The sequence below is a fragment of the Phascolarctos cinereus genome, unplaced genomic scaffold (assembly GCF_003287225.1).
Source record: "Phascolarctos cinereus isolate Bilbo 61053 unplaced genomic scaffold, phaCin_HiC Scaffold_1;HRSCAF=81, whole genome shotgun sequence".
Classification (NCBI taxonomy): domain Eukaryota; kingdom Metazoa; phylum Chordata; class Mammalia; order Diprotodontia; family Phascolarctidae; genus Phascolarctos; species Phascolarctos cinereus.
The window spans coordinates 113,852,144-113,874,034 of NW_027555514.1; the positions used below are offsets into that span (position 1 = coordinate 113,852,144).

The 21,891-nt window shown below is 44.7% G+C and overlaps 1 protein-coding gene across 3 annotated transcripts in view; it reads right to left on the minus strand.

Annotated features, from left to right (window-relative positions):
- The window catches only part of MEST (mesoderm specific transcript), a 29,002-nt gene that overhangs the window by 6,817 nt on the left and 294 nt on the right, over positions 1-21,891 (minus strand). For 2 of the 3 annotated variants that reach the window (XM_021002378.2, XM_021002380.2), the window contains exons 2-7: positions 14,917-15,071; positions 6,134-6,213; positions 4,206-4,283; positions 3,991-4,127; positions 3,247-3,305; positions 1,187-1,227 (exon numbers count right to left, since the gene is read on the minus strand). In XM_021002378.2, the coding sequence (XP_020858037.1) occupies positions 1,187-1,227; positions 3,247-3,305; positions 3,991-4,127; positions 4,206-4,283; positions 6,134-6,213; positions 14,917-15,070 (549 nt within the window). In that variant the 5' untranslated portion in view covers position 15,071. Of the gene's footprint in view, positions 1-1,186; positions 1,228-3,246; positions 3,306-3,990; positions 4,128-4,205; positions 4,284-6,133; positions 6,214-14,916; positions 15,072-21,759; positions 21,865-21,891 lie in introns of those variants that run through there. The other variant, XM_021002379.2, reaches the window with a different exon arrangement.

A 21,891-nucleotide genomic window follows, 5' to 3' on the forward strand; every position in this document is an offset into this window, starting at 1 on the left:
CGCTAGGAAGGACAATTACAGCTCTCTCTTTCATCACTACACCAGCTGAAGCAGAAGGAGTATGTCTGTGTTTATTCTGTGTCGCTCCAAGGTAACCCCTGGTGATGAAGTGGGGGAACTGTGGAATCCCCCCGGACAGCTGGCTCACATCCTGAGAGGCACCCAGGGCCTGAGACTGACTGCAAAGGACCAGAAGACTCATCTCTCTCTCTCATCTTGTGCTCACTTGGGGCATATACTTACTGAGTGGAATGATGCATCTATGAGCAAAATGGCAGACCATGGTGCTATTTAAATGTTTTGTTTTCTCCTACAGTTGAATTTGTATAGGTTAAAGGCTGTACTGCAATGTTCCATCATAAGAAGCTATTATAAAGAACTCAAAGAAATATGAAAAGACTTACGTGAAGTAATACAGAGAGAAGAAAGCAGATTCCAACAAACAAAATACACCCTGACTACAATCCTGTAGTTAAAACAGGAGTTCTTAACCTTTCTTGGGTCATGATTCCTTTGACAGTCTGGTGAAACCTATGGATCCACTTTCAGAATCATGTTTTTTAAAGGCATAAAATAAAATAACTAGGATTACAAATGAAACCAATTGTCCTGAAATGCAGTTACCAAAATATAAAAAGATACAAGTTTCCAGACCTCAAGTTAAGAACCCTTGACTTAAAAACTAACAGCAACAAATCCATGCTACGGAGACAGAAAAGGTCAAGAAAGGATTACAAAAACATGGGATGTGAACACTTCTTTTATGTCAATATTAGCCCCTTTTAGCTAAAAGTCAGGAATAAGTAACTAGGAGAAGCTTAAAGATACATGCAGAATTATTTACAATCTCTTGCTTCATTTTGCATTTCATATGCCTTTTAAATTTTCCAATGCTCTTCCTCATACATCAGAATACCAGTACCTGCCCCTAGACGTTAAAATAAAATGTTTATGTTAAAAGCAAAATCCATACAAGTCTTATGTGGGGGCCATTCCCTGAACTCTTTTCCAGGAGAAAAAGAAGAAAGGAATTGTAATACAATGTTCCCTCCCAAGGGAAGGAAATAACCTCACTAATGTCTCTCCATCATCAGAGACGCAAAAGGCCTTTACAAAGGACCCCACAAGACTCAACTCTGTATGAACAGAGTCTCAGACTAAAGATTCACCCAGTAGACTGGCCAACCTTCTGGAGTAAGGTGGGATGGTGAGTCTCAGGAAAGATACCTGCAAGAGAGGCAGAAAACTTACCTTAGTCAGTCACTCACCACCAACTTCAGCCCAATCGAAAAGCCCATGGTTCTCTTTCCACCTCACACCCACTTCTCCCAAGACTCCTCCCCTTAGGACATTTCACTGAGAAACAAAATTAATAAAACAAAAAGCTAGTGACACCTTAAGGGGAGCTCTTAAACGTTTTTACAGCCAATTATGTCCCCTCATTAGAGATGAACATTTTTGCTTCGTCTGGCCTCTTTAGCAAGACACAGAGAACAAGGTTACTTTCCTCTGTTTCAGATGAAGAGGCTCCCAGGGAGAAAAAGGAATTTGCTTAAGGCTGCCCAACATGCCAAGAAGGCCAGCACTGCACTCCAGAAATGCTAAACTCTATTCTAGGGCTCTGACAACTGTGTCCTATATAAGTATACACCCATCTCCCACTATATACATAAGATTGCTAATTATTACAGTGGCACAGCTGTGAGAGTGGTTGTCCTGGAGTCAGGAAAGCCTCAGACGCTTACTAGCTCTGCGACCCTAGGCAAGTCATTTAATCTCTCTTTGCTTCAGTTTCCCCATCTGTAAGATGAGGACAATAACAGCACCCCCAGAGTCGTTGTGAGGATAAAATGAGATATATGTAAGGCACTTAGTACAGTGCCTGGCACACAGTGGGCACTATGGAAACATTAGCTATCATCGGCATCATCATTATTATTTCTGTTGCAAAATGTGAAGAGGGGGTGATTTTCTAGTATACACAGCACTTACGAGGAAGTGGTGCTTTCTGTTTGCCCCTTTCTCCTAAAGATTATGAAGGAAACTGTTCTCTCCAGGCATCAAAAGCTATCCCCATTCAGATTCCCTCCATACAGCCCTGCTCTGCCACCTGCTGTCTGTGTGACCTCAGCTGTAAAACAAAGGCATCAGACGGTCCCTCTCAACTCTTAAGTCTACAATACTACCATGAACTACTTGTCAAAGACTAGGGAGCTTCAGGGAAAGACCCCAGGCTTGGAAATAAGAAGACAGGTTTGAATCTCATGACCGTGGGCAAGTCACTTGAATGCCCTAGGCCTCAGCTTTCTCATCTAGGAAATCAAAGGGCTAGATTGGATGATCCATAAGGTCCTTTTAGGAGTCCGTCCTCCATGATCTTCCCTCGAGATCTAAATGCAGTGACCAAGGTGCCACCTTCTGAACAAAGTCTTCCGTGATCTCCATCCCTCCTCCCCAAATGGTTACTCCAATTCCAACCACACTGTAACCTGTATTACAGTGGTGGACATCTTATCCACCCACCACATTGTAATGTAAGACTGGGAGGACAAGAACCATGATGCCCTTTTACATCTTTGTATTTCCAGGGTCTGGCACAATACTCTGCACATAGTAGGTGCTAAATGTTTGTTGAAATGCATTGAAAATTGTTCCCTAATTGATATAATTGCTTGCCTCCTCAGGGGGTGAGGGAAGAGCAAGTGAGAGGGAAAGAATCTGGAAGTAAAAAAAAAAATTTAAATATTAAAAATAAACAATAAATATTCAAAAAAAAAAAAAAAAGAAAATTGTTCCCCACTAATACCTCTAAATAAATAGCAAGTACTTCACCCCTAAAAGAGCAAAAATGAATTCCCAGGGAACGGAACTTATTCCCCCTCCAACCTCCAGGCAGAGAGCAAGGAAAGGTGACTTGGTGATCACTACCTAGTCAGGATACATCAAGCAAGAATATTTTTGTCTCTTCCAGCACTCCTTTTCTCTGTCTTGCACATAGTAGGCTGCTTAATAAATGGTTATTAAACTGAATTGAATTTCTGGCAGAGGGTATTTAAATTTCAATCACAAAACTGTGTTTAATTTTGCCTAAGGAAGATCTAAGCGCTCGTGCCTTCTGCATCCTGGGGTCTCTCATGCCTGCTGCATTCTGAGACAGCCAGCCTTTTAGGCAACATACTGCGAGGCCTAGATGGGCTAAGCTAGGCCATTCCCCAGTTTTCATCCTTGCCAGCTCCAGGCAGTTACCTCCATTTGACAGACAAAGGCTGTTGATGAGAACCCGACCAGTCCGATTATGCTTGTACCTAGGGACAGGGAAAGGGGAAATCATTCAATTCCATTCCATTCAACAAACACTTTGTAAATGCCTACTATGTGCAGAACCCTGCGCTAGGTACCCAGGGAGCCACATACAAAAACAAATCAGGCCCTGATCCCAGCCGTGGGTGTTTACTATAAGACGCGGACATGGCACATATACCGATAACCACCATAAAAAGCAGAAATGATTAACTATAAAGGAGAGGAGATCATATGCTCCATGTGCTAGGCTGTAAGCTCCATGGGGGCAGGGACTCTGTCTCATCTCTCTATCCACCATGTCCAGTGCACTGTACATAGTAGGCACTTCTTGTTTGGTCGTGTCTCTTCATGACCTCATTTGGGGTTTTCTTGGCAAAAATGTGCTTTGCCATTTCCTTCTCCTGCTCATTTTACAGATGAGGAAACTGAGGCAAACAGAGTTAGGGTCACACAGCTAGTAAGTGTCTGAGGCCAGATTTGAACTCAGGAAGCTGAGTCTTCCTGACTCCAGGCCTGGCACTCTACCCACTGTACCACATAACTGCCCTAAGCACTTAGTAAGTGGTTGCTGAATGAATGAGCAAGCTAGGAGTAGAAGACTCAGATAAGTACAGCAGCAGAGGCCAGATTTCCAGTAGGGTGAAGGGCTAGAAAGGAAAGGATGAGGAGGTCTGTCACTTCACTGACCTGTAAAGCAGCTCCTGAGCCACAGTGTCCCCATAGTCATGAGACAGAAGGTTAACTCTCTGGTTCTGAAGGCCCAGGTGTCTCAGCAGCCCCTCCACGATGCTGGCCTGCTCGAAGATGGAGTAATTATGGGGCCTCTACGAAGAGAAAAGCCTGAGGGTGAGTCCTCCTCTGGGCCCCAGACCTGCTGAAGGCCCTCCGCAGATGCCACTTACCGGTTTGTCACTGAAGCCAAAACCTAGGAAATCAAGGGCAATCACCCGGTGAAACCGCTGGGTCAGGCCTTCCCAGATCTGCAAGAAAGACAAGGGTCTGAGCAGCCCGAAGGCTGCATCCCCATTGTACAGACCTACCCGGTGGTAACACCAACCCCAACGACCAAGCAGACCCCCTCCCAGGAGCAGCTTTATCCCTAACACTTCTCTCTGTAGGACAGAGTCCACCATTTTCCCTTCCTTCAAAAAGACCTGCCTTGTTTCGTGACAAGTCTTTTCCAGAGTCTGCTAAAGAGTTACCCTGTCTTGCATTAATTTCACTATCCCCACCTCTCCTGTCCTATTTGCAGCAGCCTCTGGGCCCATCAGAATGACAGAACTATCAAGACTGCTTCTCTCCTAACCATTTCATAGACAGAAAAAACAACTTGCCCTGATTTTCACAAGGAGTTGATGACAAAACTGAGTTTAAAACTGAAGACCTCTGAGTCTCCTAGTCTTTTGTTGAACCATAGAGCTACAGGAGTGAATGAGTAAATGAAATGGTAATCCAGTCACACAAATTCACTGTCCCGCACTCCCCACTGAAGGTGGCTTTTGCAACAGCCACTCTTTGTTCATGGGGTGATGGGTGAATGGCATGACCTACTTCTTAGCAGTAGATAGAATGCCAAGCTTGGAGCCAGGAAGAGCTGAGTTCAAATCCTGCCCCAGACACTTAGTACCTCTGTGACCTTGGGCAAGTCATTTAATCTCTGTTTGCCTTAGTTTCCTCATCTGGAAAATAGAGATCATAATAGCATCTATCTCTCCAAGGGTTGTTGTGAGAATCAAATAATTATTAAGTACTTAGCACAGTGCCTGGCACATAGTAAGCACTAGATAAGTGTTAGCTATTTTACTGTTGTTGTTGTTATTATTACTTAGCAAAGGCTAAGGTGACCACCTTACTTCTAGGCTTACTCAAGAACCAAAGAGACAGCTTCTCTTTTCTCACGAGGAGGAGCCTGAGAACAGGCTCAAGGCCAGATGGTAAGATAAGGGAGTGAGAAATAAAACTATTCCCCTTTCCAAAAGGCTTCTAGGCATACCAGTTACTTTCCCAACAACAACTCTGTCAAATGGGAAAGTATTATCACCCCCATTTTGCAGATTAAGATCAACTCAAAGCATACAGAGGACTGGGAGGTTGGCAAAGTACTCTACACCACCACCACTTTGCCTGATCCTCATGACAGCCCTGAGGCAGCAAGCAGTTATTGTCAGCCCCATTGTACTGATGAGGAAACCGAGGCTCAGAGACGCTACAATACTAACCCAGGATCACACAGCTGGTAAGTGGCAAAGCCAGGGTCTGAACCCAGCAGTTTTTCCACTACTCCCATGGCTACCATCAGTTTCATCTGAATGGAAGCCCGTGGTCAGAACAATTGGCCAGGTTCTTTTGCCTCTCTAGACCCTGCCTCCCACCCCCCGTGCTAAGCTCAAGCACCATCTTCCACCAGAGAGCCTTCCTGATCCCTCAGCTGCAAGAGCCTCCCCACAAAATGACTTGGTATTTACTTCACATCTGCTAATCGGTATGTGTGTTTCCCAAAAGAATGGAAGCTCTTTTGGAGGACGTTCATTCTTTACTTTCTATCCCTAGCCTATAGTGCACACACAGCATCTGACACACAGTAGGTGCTCAATAAATGCATACTGATTACGCAATACAGATCTCTGTATGAGATAGACTTATGATGAATGGCTGCTGATGAAAAGATCACAGAACTACACTTTGAAAAAGGAACTTTTTCACCCATTGTCTACAAAAGTGTCCAAATGGACTCCTGGGTATCCTCGGATGTGGGCTGGTTTTTGTTGTTTTGACCACCTGTGCAGGCCCAGGAGCTGGCCTCCTTGATCCTGGGTCTCTCTCATCTCACCTTGCACCAGTCGTAGCTAGAGGTTGGAAAGCCGTGTAAAAGCACCACTATTTCTGAGCTCCCAACTGCACCCCATGAGTCTGAGGAGAAAGAGAGAGGGGAGGAGGGGTCAGGTGGAAATCCCATAAAGCAGCCATGAACCCAGTGGAATACCCCTCATTTAGAACAGGGGAGGGATGCAGGGATTCTCTGAGAACCAAGGAAGAGTCCAAATGTCAGAATATTTGGAAATAAATGCAGGTTTGTGACTGGCAAGTTCAGGAAAGCATTCAATACCTGGCTTTCCTTTTCCTCCACTAATGAACAGGTAAAAACAAATTGAAACTGTCCTGCTTTGGATGCAAACAGTAGCTAGAAACGTGTTACAAAACTGCTCTGACAGAGTCTGCTGGTCTTCCCTGAGATCCTGAGCCTCAGGAAGTCAGAGGGACCCAATCAACAGTAGACTCAAACACCAAAAGCTGATGATGATGATGGTAACTAACATATCTATACATGGCAGCTAGGTGGCACAGCAGATAGAGTACTGGGCCTGAAGTAAGGAAGACCTGAGTTCAAATCCAGCCTCATACATTTAATACCTGTGTGACCCTGGGCAAGTCCCTTCACCACATCTGCCCCCATTTTCTCATCTATAAAATGAGCTGGAGAAGGAAATGGCAAACCACACCAGTACCTTTGCCAAGAAAACCCCAAATGGGATACAAAGAATCAGACACGACTGAAATGACTGAACAACGACGCCTGTGAAGCTTTTTAAGGTTTGCAAAGCACTTTACATGCTGTTTCACTTGATCCTCACAGCAACCCTGAAAGTTTAAGGCTATTATTATCTCCATTTTACAAATGAGGAAACTGAGGCAAACAGAAGTTAAGCGACTTACCTAGGGTTATACTGCTAGTGTGTGTCTGAAGTCAAATTTGAACTCGGGTCTTCCTGACTTCAAGTCCAGTACCAACATTCACCATACTGAGAAGCCAGGCTCTCTTCTGGGTGTGCTTCTTAACAAAGAAGCTTAGGATAGGGCCCCAGAACCAGGAATGCATGCAAATTCAATCTAACCCCGGGGGACTCCATCACTGGCATCTGCCCCCCACTGGGGTCTCAGAATCAAAGGAGATCCCAAGGTCTAGGGACCCAAAAGAACTGCTGAAGATTTAAAGATGGGAAGCCAAGGCACGGTTTATAAGTAGATATCTTCCAGATATGTCTCAGACTGCCATTTGGAGTAAAAGAGCAGTCCAGCCCTGGGGATCCCATCAGCCAGTATTCACCGACCCCACCCAGGCACTGTGCTAAGCACTAGAGACATAAGAAAGGCAGAAAAGCATGGTCTCAGCCCCCAAGGAGGTCGAAGTCCAACAGGGAAAGAATGTACAAACAGCTATAACACATCTAAGATATATACAGAGCAGCTGCATGGTGGTCTTCAAGAGGGAGGGGACAAGCAGTAGGAAGTACCAGGAAAGTCCGTACGCAGATGACAGTGAAGCCGAGTCTTGAAGAAGCCAGGGGAGCTAGAAGTCGGAGGTGAGAAGGGATAACATTCCAGGCATGGGGGAGAGCCAGTAAAAAGGCACATAGGCAGTGTTACAATATCAGCCAGTATGTGAAGAGGAGGAGGGGTGACAGGGCTGGGAAGGGAGAAAGGAAGCAGGTGTGGAAACCGTTAAAAACCAAACAGAAGAGTTTATATTTGATTCGGGAGGTAATAGGGAGCCATAAGAAGTTATTGAGATAAATCTCACAGCGGAGAGGTTGTAATACTGAGATACCTGAGGCAAGGATGCTAATTAAAAGCCACTGGGACAGTCCAGACAGGAGGTGACGCCAGCCTGATCCAGGTGTCAGCTGTCGGGGGGCAGAAGGGGATGTAGAGGAGAAATAATACAAGAGTAGAAACAAACTCAGCAACGGGCCAGAGACGCGGGGTGAGTGCAAGGGAGGAATCCGGTGCCACACTGAGGTCGCAGCCTGGGTGGCAGAGAAGATGCTGGTGCCCTTGCCAAGGCTTGGGAAGTCCAGAAGAGGAGGGTGCGGAGGGAAAAGATGATGCGTTCCATCACGGACACGAAGAGCTGGGGATATCTATGGGATAAACAGTTTGAGATGTCCAATAGGTGGTTCGTGGTTTGAGCCTGGGGCTCGGGAGACTTTCGAGCCAGATAAACACATCTGAGAATCATCTGCGTAGAGATCATCACTGAGCCAACCCAGGGTTGAACAGGGCAGAGACAAGGGATGGAGCATGTGTGCATACATGTGTGTGCGTGTATCCATGTGTGTAGAGAGAAAGAGAAAAAGAGGAGATGGGGGAGAAAGAGACAGTGAGAGAATGGGAGAGGGGAAGAAGAGGAAAAGGAGAGGGACAGAGAAGGAAAGGAAGAGACAGAAAAAACAGGGAGGGGGCAGAGAGAAAGGGAAGAGGGAATAAAAGGAAGAGGGAAGAGAGGGTACGGGGGAGAAGGGAGAAGGAAAGAAAGACAGAAGGGGGAGAAAAAAACAGGGAGGGAAAGAAAGGGAGCAGGGAGAGAAAGGAATGGGGGAAGAGAGGTAAAAAGGGAAAGGTGGTAGGGAGAGAAGAGGGGGGAAGGGAGGGGAGAGGAGAGGAAAAAAACAGAGAGGGAAGGAGAGAGGGGAAAGGAGGGGAGGGAGAGGAAAGGGGGATAGAAGAGAGGGGTAGAGGAGGAGGAAAGGAGGGAGGGAGAGAGGGAGATTTCAGAGCCTTCTGTGTATGAGATGAAGATTAAGCCTACCGAAGTTCATGAGATTACAGAGAAGATGGAGGGGAGAGCCCAGACACAGGCTTTGATAAACCACAGTTAGGAGGCAATAGGCAAATGAAGATCTAAATGAAATGGAGAAGAAGAAACAAGAGCAGTCAGCAGAGAGAAGAGTGACAGTGAACAGAGAAGTGTAGAAGGATGAGACCCAGATAAAAAGGCCATTGGATGTAGGTAGCACTTAGGAGATCCCTGGCAACCTCAGAAAGGACAGCTCCAGTGGGTTGGTGGGGTCAAAAGGCCAGCCAGGGTCAACAAGTAGAAGGGAATTGAGTTCTAGGCCCTTGAAACACTGAACTTGGGGCAAGGTCAAAGGAAATGAGCTATGGGTGGGGGTGGGAGAGGACATGATGGGAGAAAACACAATTAGGCTTGTGATGGAGAAGAGCTGACAAGTGAGGACAAACAGCAGAGGAAGGGACTGAAGATGTGGATCAAGGATCTTTAACTTTGGGTGTGTGAACTTTTTTTTTTTATATTTTGATAATTATATTTCAATATAACTGGCTTCCTTTGTAATCTTAAATGTTTTATTTTGTGCATTTAAAAAAATGTTATTCCGAGAAGGGGTCTATAGGCTTCAGCACTCTTCCCAAGGGATCCACAACACAAAAAAGGTTAGGATCCCTTGATGTAGAGGAATTTGTAGGTTGGATTAGGCAAGATGAGAGAATTCAGGACAGACTGCTTCCATTTTCTCAGTTTTACCATAAAGTAAAACTTTTTACTATATAGTAAAAACTTTTTAAAAAAACATCTTTATTTCATACTTATTTTATTTTATTTATTTTTATATTTATGCATATATATTTATTTTTTAAACTCTTCCTCGGTCCTGACCTTACTCTCAAAGATAATTATGTAACATAACCTCAGATGAACTACAGAAAGGACTGGCTGAACACAGTCAGCTAGCTAATACACAGCCTTAGCACAAGAAAAACCTGTCCTGGGGTCACCCCAGGCTTCTAAGAGACATTTGTCAGTAGGTGCCAGGTGAAAAGGGAAAAAAAAAAAATCCATTTATCACCATCCACAAGGCACACACAGTGATGAGTATTCTGGGCCACGATGGGACAGGGATCTCACTGGGGACTTCACATTCAAAGAAACTACTCAAAGAAAGCAGTGAGTTACTAAAGCTTTTGTATTTCTACAATGAGAGACAAGAGGGGAAGAAGGGAGGGAGGGAAAAGGGAGCATGAGTTAGATCTCAAATAGGGAGAAACAGAGAAGGTGATAAGTGAGGAATGAGAAAGGAACCAGATAGAATGATGGGAAGGGATCAAGAGAGAAAAATGAGTGGAAAGAGAAATGGTTTGGGGGGGGTGGGGTCGGGCCGGAGGTGAAAGCTACGTAACTTCTCTACTGCCCGTTCTGAAGAGTGCTCGGCTGGAGTCAGGAAGACCTGAGTTCAAATTTGTGCTATCAGATACTCACCAGCCACATGTGACCTTGGGCAACTGATTTAACCTCAGCCTGCTTCAGTTTCTTCATCTGTGAAATGCGGGAAATAGTAGCCCCTACATCCCCCAGGTTGTTGTGAAGACAAAATGAAATATTTGTAAAGTGGCTTGCAAACCTTAAGTGTTACATAAATGCTAATGTATATGTGTGTATGTGTTTCTATGTGTATACACACATGCATATATATGTGTACATATAACAGCTAACATTTTAATACATACATTATATGTACATACATCTCTCTCCCTCTCCCCTCCCTCACCTTGAGGGTAGTACTGCTTCCTACCCACTGCCCTCAGTCTTCATCCTGGGAAGCAAGTCACAGGTACTGACTGAAGACCTAGAAAATGAAGTCCCTGCCCCCAAATTCCTAGACACCATCAAATAGTTTAACATCAGAAACTGATGCGATTTTATCGATGGAAATGACAATGAAAAAGAGGCAGTAACATCTGCTTTACTGCTGGACCCTAAGGACTGCAAAGGGATTTTGATTTTCATATTAATTGATATGATATGCATAATGAATATACTAATAATTTACATTTTTCAGAACTACCATTTTGCCAGCAGATTCTGGCTTGGGAGTCAGAGACTCACAATGCAGCTGAAAGTTATCAATCAACTCTGACAGTTCCCACATTCTTCTGCTTATGATACCTTAAATGAAGCGAATCAAAGACTGTAAAATCTGTTTCTGTCACAGAACTCTGATTCTGGGCCCTGCCAAGGTAATCATGACCCCCCAAGATTTGAGAACTGTTCCCACAGGACTTCAGAACACCTGTATTGTCCTACCCTCATGGGCTTGCCGTGAGAAACTGCTCAAGCCCTAGAAATGATTGTGTTGTAATACGCCTCCCCACTTGTGATTTACGAATATAATCTTTGCCTTTACTGCAGCAAGAGGAGCTCTCCTCAGAAGAACGTCTGGCTTGCAAACTGAATTCCTCACTCTGAAATGAATTAAACTTCTACTTGATTCCTGACACACTAGTCTCTGGCCCGCTCAATTTCATCTCCAGCCATTCCCAGGTTAGAGACCAGTCCAGTATGGAATGCATTTAAAATTCTGTTAGCAGGACCATGTGATCTTTCCATCTGACTTACAGCTGAAAAATTCCACAGGTGTCATCTCCTCCATTAGAACATGAGCTTCCTGAAGGCAGGGACTGGCTCGTTTTTGTATTTCTATGTGCATCTCCAGTGTTCAGTACAGTGTTTTACACACAGGAATCACTTATTTTCTTCATTCATTCAAATACACACACACACACACACACACACACAGAGAGGGAGAGGGAGAGGGAGAGGGAGAGGGAGAGAGAGAGAGAGAGAGAGAGAGAGAGAGAGAGAGAGAGAGAGAGAGAGAGAGAGAGAGAGAGAGAGAGAGAGAGAGAAAGCGAGAGAGAGAGAGAGCGAGAGAGAGAGAGAGAGAGAGAGAGAGAGAGAGAGAGAGAGAGAGAGAGCGAGCCACATATATGTGCAGCTAGGCAGCACAGTGAATAGATGCCAGACCTAGAGTGGGGAAGTCATCTTCCTAGGTCCAAATCTGGCCTCAGACATTTACCAGCTATGTGATTCTGGGTAAGCCACTTAACTCTATTTGCTTCAGTTTCCTTATCTGTAAAATAAGCTGGAGAAGGAAATGGCAAACTACTTTCTCTGCCAAGAAATCCCCAAATGGGGTTACAAAAAGTCAAACACAACTGAAAAAACGACTGAACAAAATGTATATATACATACAGATGTTTATATATACGTGTGTGTGCATATGTATACGTATGTACACACACACACACATACACACACACATGGCTAGTACCAATCTGTGCTACAAACTTTCTCTGTAATCCACCTGGGTATCAAAAGCTGACACAAATACAGGGTTTTAAAGGGCTTTTATATACATTACCTAATTGAGTTGTGCGGCAACCCTGTGAGATGGTACCACAGGCATTAAATTTATCCCCATTTTCTTGATGAGGAGACAGACGTAGACAGGTTAAGTGATTGGCCCACAGTCCCCCAGCTAGTCAGGTCTTCCTGACTCTACTTCCAGAATTAAATTCATAATCCCATGATGCCTGTCTAAAATAAAGTTTTTTAGCAATATGGCCTTTGGTTAAAAAGTCCTCTTTTGGGGCAGCTAGGTGGTGCAGTGGATAGATCTCTGGCCTTGGAGTCAGGAGGACGTGAGTTCAAATCCAGTCTCAGACACATGACACTTACTAGCCATGTGACCCTGGGCAAGTCACTTAACCCCAAATGCCTCACCAAAAAAGAAAAAAAAAGTCCTCTTTCTGCCTGGCCTTGGGATATTTCATGGACATCATGGAATAAGGATTCATTCATTCATGTGACATTCAACAAACTTTCCATTATTTATTCAAGCACTGATAAGAGCAACAGCCATGGTAGGCAATGAAATGATCCCTACCTCTCAAGGAATGACATTCTCTTGAGCTGCTCTGACCCCAAGGCACAGGGCTGGGTGCCATGGAAGACCTCTGGAGGACCCCTAGGTACCTCTCCTACCCCCAAGAAACTCACAAAGGCCTAGAAAAGAGGAGAACCAAAGAAAACCAGAAGTTTTCTTTGTTACCACATTCACATCCACAGGCCTAAGGAGGTCACCACCTTGCTCAAGAAATCCAGGGGCTTCCCAAGTGCCTCTAGGATTAAAATTCTCCATTTGCTATTTAAGGCTGTTTATATCTGGCTCTAGCTTACCTTTCCAGGCTCAAACAAGTGCTCCTCTTCATACGCTAAGTGCCAGTGAAGCTTACCTTACCTTCACTCTTTTATTTCTAATCCCTATGACTTTGCCCTGGCTGTTTCCCTAAGCCTGAAAGTCACTCTCCTCACCTCCATCTTAGAATCCCTAACTTCCTCGAAGGCTCAGCTCATATCACCACATATATACAACACGCACACATATATGGGGGAGGGAGAGAGAGAGGAGATAGAAGAAGAAGAAGAAGGGGAAAGGAAAGACAGAGGGGGAGGGAAAAGGAGAAAGAAACAGAGGGACAGCAAGCTAGTACTTACAACTATTATTTCATTTTATCCTCAAAATAGCCCTGGGAGATACTGTCCACATTTTATAGATGAGGAAACTGAGGTAGGCAGAGGGTAAGTGACTTGCTGAAAATCACACAGCTACTAAGTGTCTGAAGCCAGATTTGAACTCAAGGTTTTCCTGACTCCTGGTCTCGTGTTCCATCCCCACGGCACTAACTAGATAGCTAGACAGATAGATTATAAATGTATATTATTTACTTATCTGTACACATATTAATTCCTCCCAACAGAATGTAGGCTACTTGAGGATAGGCGCTGTTTTATTTGCCACCTTTACCTCCCTAGAGCCTAGCGCTTAATGAATGCTTGTCTGATGAATAAATGAATGCAGGTGGTGACTCTAAGCTCATCTTGAAGAATAATATTGTGTGCCCCCCAAAATGAGGGGGCAGAGGAAGAAAATATCATGACCAAGTAACTAAAGTCTAGAATTTTATGTCCATAAGGGCATGATGGTCATGACTATGGAGAATGTGAACTGTGGCAGATACCATGAGGACTCCCTTTAATAAGCCTAAAATGAAAAGTTTTTAAAAATTAAAGTGCAATACTCCTTCACACAGTAAACTTAAGGAACTTATTATCCCCAAAAGAAATATGGCCTGAAAATATGAACAGAATCCAAAAGGATTTGGATCAATTAACGGATGAGAGATCTGGAACAGATTATGAAGGGAAGCCAAAAACATTCCGAGTCACAGTCACAGGACTCGGAGCTGGAAGGAACCTTGGAGGTCATCTGCTGCAACCCCTTTAATTTGCAGCTAAGAAACCCAAGGCCCAGAGAAGGGAAGAAAACTGCCCAAGGCGGCACAGCTAGAAGCAGCAGAGCTGAGACTCAAACCCAGGCCCTCCCATTCCAAGGCTGCTCCTTGTGACACCATGGGGAAAGAACGTGCCTCAGAGCTGGGAAGTCCAGGGTAAATATCTGCTGGGTGACTCTGGGCAAGCCGAAAATAAAATTCATACATTTTCAATTTTTTTATTTATTAATTCATTGAAAAATAATAATAAAACCTATTATGTGTTCACTCAGTGACCTGGGCAATTCTAAGACTATAAGCAGATGCTGCATTGGCAGAGAGAATTTCATTATATAAGCTCCTTATGCCAATTAAATACAAATCTGGTTTAAAAAAAACAAAACATGAAAATTCCATTAAATAAATGCTTATTAAACACCTATTACTGCTTCTCATTGAGAGTTCCCTCCCTACATTAATGAAAACACAGATCTCAATGAAACCAAAGAAATTTTTAAACTTCACTAAAAACGTAAAAACCATTCACCCTTTGAGGATGTGGACATCAGAGGTAGAGAGGGCAGCTGCACACAGCTACCACATTCTACCACAATGAATGTCTTGGTGGGCCTCTGCTGGGAGCCCTGGAGCTGAATCCATCTGTCATGAGTATCTCATCTGACCAGTTCACGTCCTAAGCCTCACCTTGGTAGAAGATGCTCAGGCCCTTGTATGTGAAGAAGCTGCCTGAAGTCTTCCAGGAGTGAAGCTCTGGGGAGAGCTGGGGGGGAGGGATGTGCAGGTAGACAGCAAGAAGAGGAATGCCCAGGAGGCCCACCTGGATCCACCACTCCTTCATCCTGGGGGGAACCAGAGACCCAGAGTGAGCCACGCACAGCATTGATCGTGCACTGCACACCCTCAGGCCTCCCAAGGAGACCGGCTACAGGCCACAGGCAATGGACAGTTCTCAAGTCTGTGGCAAGTAACAAACCACATTTACACATGCTTTTTTTGCATCCTCTGTGCTGAGGCAAGCTGGAGATCTGCCTCACTGTTCATCATTTTCTCTGTCTGTGGCTGCCTCTGAAGACAAAAAACAAAACGCAAAAACCCAGCCTGCAGCCACAGGACCACAGATACAGAGCTGGCCACCTAGTCTACCCCCTCATTTTGCAGACTGAAGCAACTGAGGCAAAGGAAGGTTAAATGCCTTGTCCAAGGTCACACACATAGGAAATTCAAACTCAGGTCAGCCTCTTTCTCCAGTGTTGTGCTACCAAGTGAGGTCCTATTTGCTTAAATTAAAAGGACTAGCAGGAAACATACTCTGAATCTCCTCTAATGCACTTCACCAAGTTTTCCAAGGAGCAAAACGTATCCTTTCCCCTTCAGTTTATTTTATCAGCTCATAAATCTCTCCCCTCCCTCCACTCATATCCCCCATTAACAGGTAATACATGTCTATTAAAAAGGAAAAGATATCAAAGAGTGAATAATCCTAAAATGAGAGCTGTATCTCCAATATACATTAAGGTATCTAGACCTCATGTGAGCTGATCTCAAATCTTTTAGGCTCCAGACCCCTTTATGCTCTTAAAAATTTTTGAGAACTGGGGCAGGTGGGTGGCACAGTGGACAGAGCACTGGCACTGGAGTCAGGAGGACCTGAGTTCAAATAAGGCCTCAGATACTTGCTACTTACTAGCTGTGTGACCCTGGGCAAGTCACCTAACCCTGATTGCCCTGCCAAAAAAATATATAAATTTTTGAGGACCCCAAAGAGTTTTTATGTGGACATAACTATCAATATTTACCATATTCAAAATTAAAACTGATACATTTTAAAATATTTAATTCATTTTAAAACCATAACAAACCCATTACAAGTTAACCTAAATAATATATTTTTATAAAAAACAACTATATTTTCTCAAATTTAAAAAATTACTGAGAAGAGTGGCATTGTTTTACATAGTTTTACAAATCTTTTGAAAGTCTGGTTTAACAGAACACAACTGGCCTCTCACATCTGCTTCTGCCTTTAATCTGTTGCAATGTGTGGTTTCAGGTGAAGCATACGAAGAAAATCTGGCCTCCTACAGATATGTAGTTGGCAAAGGAGTATTTTAATAGACAAATAATATCTTCACACTCCTACGAAAATAGTTATGATCTCTCAGACCACCTGGGAGGGTTCTAAGCCCCACAGTGTGTCCGATGACTATACTTTGAAAACCACTGCCCTATCACATTCCAATCAATCAACAAGCATTTATTAAGCACTGACTATGTGCCAGGCACTATGCTAGGTGCTTGAGATATGAAGATAAAAAATCAATCTAGTCCCCGAGCTCAAGGAACTCACAGTTTAGTCAGGAGAGAGGGAAGGAGGGGGAGGGGGAGGAGGGAAGGAGGAAGGGAAAGAAGGGAAGACAAGGAAGGGAAGGGAAGGAAAGGAAGGAAGGAAATTAAGGGGAAGAAGCGCTATCACTTGGGGTTGGGAAAGGTCTCCCGTAGAAGGTGGTGTCTGAGTTGAGTCCAGGAATTCTGAGATAGAAGTGAAGAGTTTGTGTTCTCCACCTAATTATTCATTCTATGGTTTGAGAAAACAGAGCAAAAACAAGCTACCCCACTACAGAATTGGCTGTTATTTACGCTAAAGTAAGCAGCTTTGGAATGACCCAGAGCGAGTAACTAATCTCTTGGGAGTTCTGGGCTGTGGATTACACTATGGCCCTCTTTTCTTGGCTGACTCTTAAGGAGCTTCCCATTCAAGGAGTTTCTTAGGATTTCTCAAATAAAGAGCTGATACTCTTAACAATCCTAGATCTCACCCAATGCACCTGGAGGGGGTAGGGGAAGGTGATAAGCTGACCCAGGAGCAAAAAGTTGGTTTCTCTGACAGCTAGGTGGCGCAATGGACAGAGCAAGGGCCCTCCAGTCAAGAAGATCTGAGTTCAGATATGGCCTCCAACACTCACTAGCTGTGTTACCCTGGGCAAATCACTTAACCCTGTTGACCTCAGTTTCCTTATCTGTGAAATGAGCTGGAGAAGGAAATGGCAAACTACTCCAGCATCTTTGTCAGGAAAACCCCAAATGGGGTCATGAAGACCCCATGAAGACAAGACTGAAATGACTGAACAAATGGCCATGAGAATGGCTGGGGGGGGACTCGCACAGAAATGAAACCATCTCTGCCCCTTAGTCAAAAGCTTCAAAGGATGTCTCCGGAGTAATCATTTCCTGTCTCTCAGTCTTAGTCTCCCCAAGTTATCAAATGGACATAATTTACCTCAATACAAAAAAGAAGCCAAAATACATGTGGGCCACAAGAAAATCATGGGGAGCAGAGGGGAGGGAATGCTGTCATTCCAATCATAATTAGCCACCTGGTGACAACACCCATCACTGTGCTTATCATGTATGTTTGTGATTTCCCTGTCAAATGAAGTCAAGAAAGGCCCAAAGTTTAAAATGTCAGTTCTCCTAAGACACCCTCACATTGCACCATTCTTTAGTATTACAACACCCTAACTACTCACTCACTGGTTTCTGCAGCAATCCCCAAAAGGGGAGAGATCCAAGGAGATATAGCAGAGTCAGAGAAGAAAGAGGTGACCTATGCTCTGCCCCCATCGCTGTCCAAACCTCTGTGGTGGGCAGATATCTACCAGCCTCCCAGTCACTCTTCCTGTCCCAGAGCTCTCCTCTCCATTCCAATCTCTGCCAAGTCAGCCCTTGATGGCTTCAATATTTGCATTCATGTGTCCTCAACACCCCGGCCCTCCAATTCATCAGCTCCTTCAACTTCCATAACCTACAGCTCCATTCCACCCCAGCTCCCCTTGGAGTGCTCACTCCTAAGACTTCACCATCACCCTAAACTCTTCCTCCTCCATGATCTTAAACTCTGAAATTCCTTCTCTTTGGTCATAACTTCCTATATTTCTACCTCTCCCTAGAGCTCCTCCCTCTTAAACCTACTCTTCATTCTCATGCCTTAACTGCAACCTCCAGTTCCTCCATTTCTCCCAGGCCACCCCTACTCCGAGCTCCTTCTCCCATTTCACAGTCTTGTCCCCTACAGTTCAGTCTTCCACTCGTGAACTCACTTGCCCATCTCTGCCCCCTTGTCATTCTTCCATTTATACCCTTGCTAATCCTCAATCCTGAGGTACTTCCAGAATCTATCCCCAAGATGCTAACCATGACTGGTATAACTTTAAAACATGAGTGTGCCTTCCTCTAAAAAGTCATGTTATCTAATCTCAACTGTATTCCCTAACCCCCATGGCAATCCTTTTAGTCATCCCTAGTCAACTCTCTGGGACTCTCCCCATATTGGCTATTCCAAATCTTTGCCCCTCTCCTCTAGCCCCCAAATTCACAAAAGAGAAGCTAGTCTATCCACTGCAAAGTCTCTCTTTTCCCCTATATTTTACCAGTCTTTGAACTGCTCCAGTCTCTGAGAAAGAGATGATCCTCTCTTAATTACTTAAGTTAAGGCTTCTAATGTATGCCTTCGATTCTATCTCTTCCTAGGGTGTGCCTAGTGGATCATTCTTTCCTTACCCCCCATCTTCAATCTCCTCCCATCGGATGGCCCCTTCCCAGCTATCTACCAACCTATTCAGGTCTCTTCTATGCTTTAAAAAGCCTTCCCTTGACTGCCATCTGTATCTCTTCTGCCTGGCACTCACTGCCTCCAAATCATCACCACAGGCTCACATTCTAAGACTAATTACTGGTCATGGGTATTTCCCCAAGTATCAGAGTCAGTACTTCTACCTTCTCTTTATTCTCTCCCTCAGCTTCCATAGGTTCAATTAATATTTCCTCAAGTCGGTTCCACTTTTTGTTGGAAAATCACCTCATTAATAAAGGGGGGATGATAATTTTGGTATTACCTGTCTCACAGGGGTATTGGGGAGACAGAGGTCCTGCACTGTATCCTTGCTGCCAAGAGGCATCTCTACCTTGATATGCCACACCACCTTAAATGCAATGTGTCTAAAATGGAACTCATTACTGCCCCAGACCCAGTTCTCCTCCAAACTTCCCTATTTTCTACCTGATGGTGCTACTGATGTGGTGCTTGGGTGCTTGTACTTGGACCCCAATTTCTCCCTAGCCTCAGAAACACTGTCCCTGACAGTTTCTCCCCAGCCCAAGGACCCTATGCCTAGCAATTACTCATGAGTGGGCCCCAGCAAGACCCTTATCTCTCTCCCTGGTGCACTTCCAAACAGCACCTGAAGGATTTATTAGTTTAAACTGGCTTTGCACTGGGTCACAAAGACATTCTTACCCACTACTATACTATCCTACCACCCTACCTTATTATCTACATCCTGGGCTCTTCATTAACTGTACTCTAGACTTAAGACATATGTATACTCCCTATACCTATCTTGTCAAATAAGACATTGATTGGTGGCAGACTGGACAACTCTCAGTTACCCTGAACTCTGGTTGACTTAGTGACATAGCAGGCCTAAAACCACATCTCCACGTGGCCCCCCTTGTGGGCTTTTCCTAATGAACTTGGGTAAAATGCCTGCACAGTAGGTATAAGAAGTGCATGTTCTTTAAAGAGCTGACCACTCCTTAACCACTCCCTAATCCCACCCTAAATCCCCTAGTTAGCATATTTGGCACATATTTTCTTGTATTTTATCCTATATAAACTTTAACTGTACCTCTCTAAGGTTGCAGGATCCTTTAAGAATCCTTGCCCGCTGAAAAGCGTAACAATACACTTTGCCACCTTGGCTTAAAGAATGCTTGAGTCTGTGAATTCATTCCAGATGACCCATGTACTTCAGTCTTTGAGGGGTCACAACCTCTCAACCCGCAACACTACCACCCTCCCAAGTCAGCAGATACCTTAGATCTCCCTCAGTAACCAAGTCCTATCAATTCTACCACAACAGATCTTGAATCTGTCCATTTTTCTCCATTCACATGGCCACTGAGGTGGTTCAAGCCCTCATCGCCTCTAGCCTAGAATAAATTCTTTTGAGGTTTTTGTTTTTGGCAGATCTGTGATCATATCAGGGTAGGGAGTGCCTATCCTCTACCAATGTGGATAGACAATTTTTCAGCAACTTGAGGGTAGCCAGGAGTTAAGAGCCTGATCCATTTGCCCAAGGTCACACAGCCTCACTTCTCCACTAAGCCTCTCCAATTATCAAAACATCCTCTTAATTGGTCTCCTGAATTCCTGGATCTGGGGCCAGCTTAAACCCTGACCAATTGTTAAATTTTTCAATGTGAGTATTTACAACTCAGAACTGCTACTAACTGCTGGATTTATTGTTTTGATTGTCTAGGCTTAAGTGATGGAGAAAATGGTAACGACGCAGTTATATTTTAATTTTTCAGACATCTAGTTGTTAGAATTTACCAGTCTCCCTACTCAACATTCAGTTTTGTGCATCACTGTATTCAACCAGGCACCAGGCTCCCCCCATGCCTAGAGCACACTCCCTCTTCTCAGCTCCATCTCTCAGAATTTTTATCTTCCTTCAAGGTTCAGCTCAAAAACCACCTCTTCCAAGCAGTTTTCTCTTATTTCCTCTGCTGTTAGTGCTTTTTTTCCCACCTAGAACTACCTCGTATTTGCTTATCTTTGGACATGTTCTACTTCTCAATAAGAGGAAGACAAAGACTGCTTCCTTTTTTATCCTGTATCCCCCAATGTCTTTCGCCTAATAGGGACTTAATGTTTGCTGAATCAAACCACATTGAATTCAGGTGTGTGATTGCAATGTTCCTTCCTGCTCCCTCCCCTCTCCAGGGCAGATTAATTCTCTCCATCCTATACCCCATGTCTTATTAGTTGGTCTTCATGAGCTGCAGTGGTAAAAAAAAAAATCATAACAACAATAATAACAATTTGGTAAGCAATCCTTTCTAGTGAGACAAGCTTCTCTCAACTTGGCTAGACTGATCCTCAAAGGACAAATATACAGTCCATGCCTTGGCCCTGAATACCTGGAATTACTGTAATCCTGAATAGCATTACCAAATACCATCTGTAATATCATTTCACACACCCTTTAGCATTATCACACACATTCCACATCTCACACACCCTTTTGCCCTTGCCAAGGAGTAGTTTATACCTAGATTGTAAATATATTATCCAGGTAAGAAGAAAGAAGCTATCCCAAACCTAGTGACAAAGAAGGAAGAGAGGGAGGGAGGACAGGACAGGAAAGGAAAGGAAGAATAAGGGAGAAGGATAAGAGGAGAGGGAGGAGAGAAGATGACAGAGAGGGAAAAAAGGGGGCAAGGGGAGAAGGAATAAAAGGGGGCAGGCGGGGGGGAGGGAGCAGGGGAACAGGGAGGGGGTAGAGGGGCAGGGAGGCAGGTGGAAGCGAGCAGGGGGGACAGAGTGGGAGCAGGGAAGGGGACAGGCAGGGAGGGGAGCAAGGGACCAGGGGGAAGATGGCCGGAGGCAGGCCGGCAGGGGGCAGGCAGGGCAGGGGCAGGGGCAGGCAGAGGGCGTGCTCCTGCCCCCTCAGTCTACGGTGCCACCTGCAGGCAGCAGCTCCCCGAGGTCCGAGGCGGGCTCCGGCCGGCCTTGACGGCCCGTTAGTCCCAAGGCAGCCGATCCCGCGTGACGCCACAGTCCGCTCCGCGCGCCGGTCTTCCCCCACGCAGAAGCCC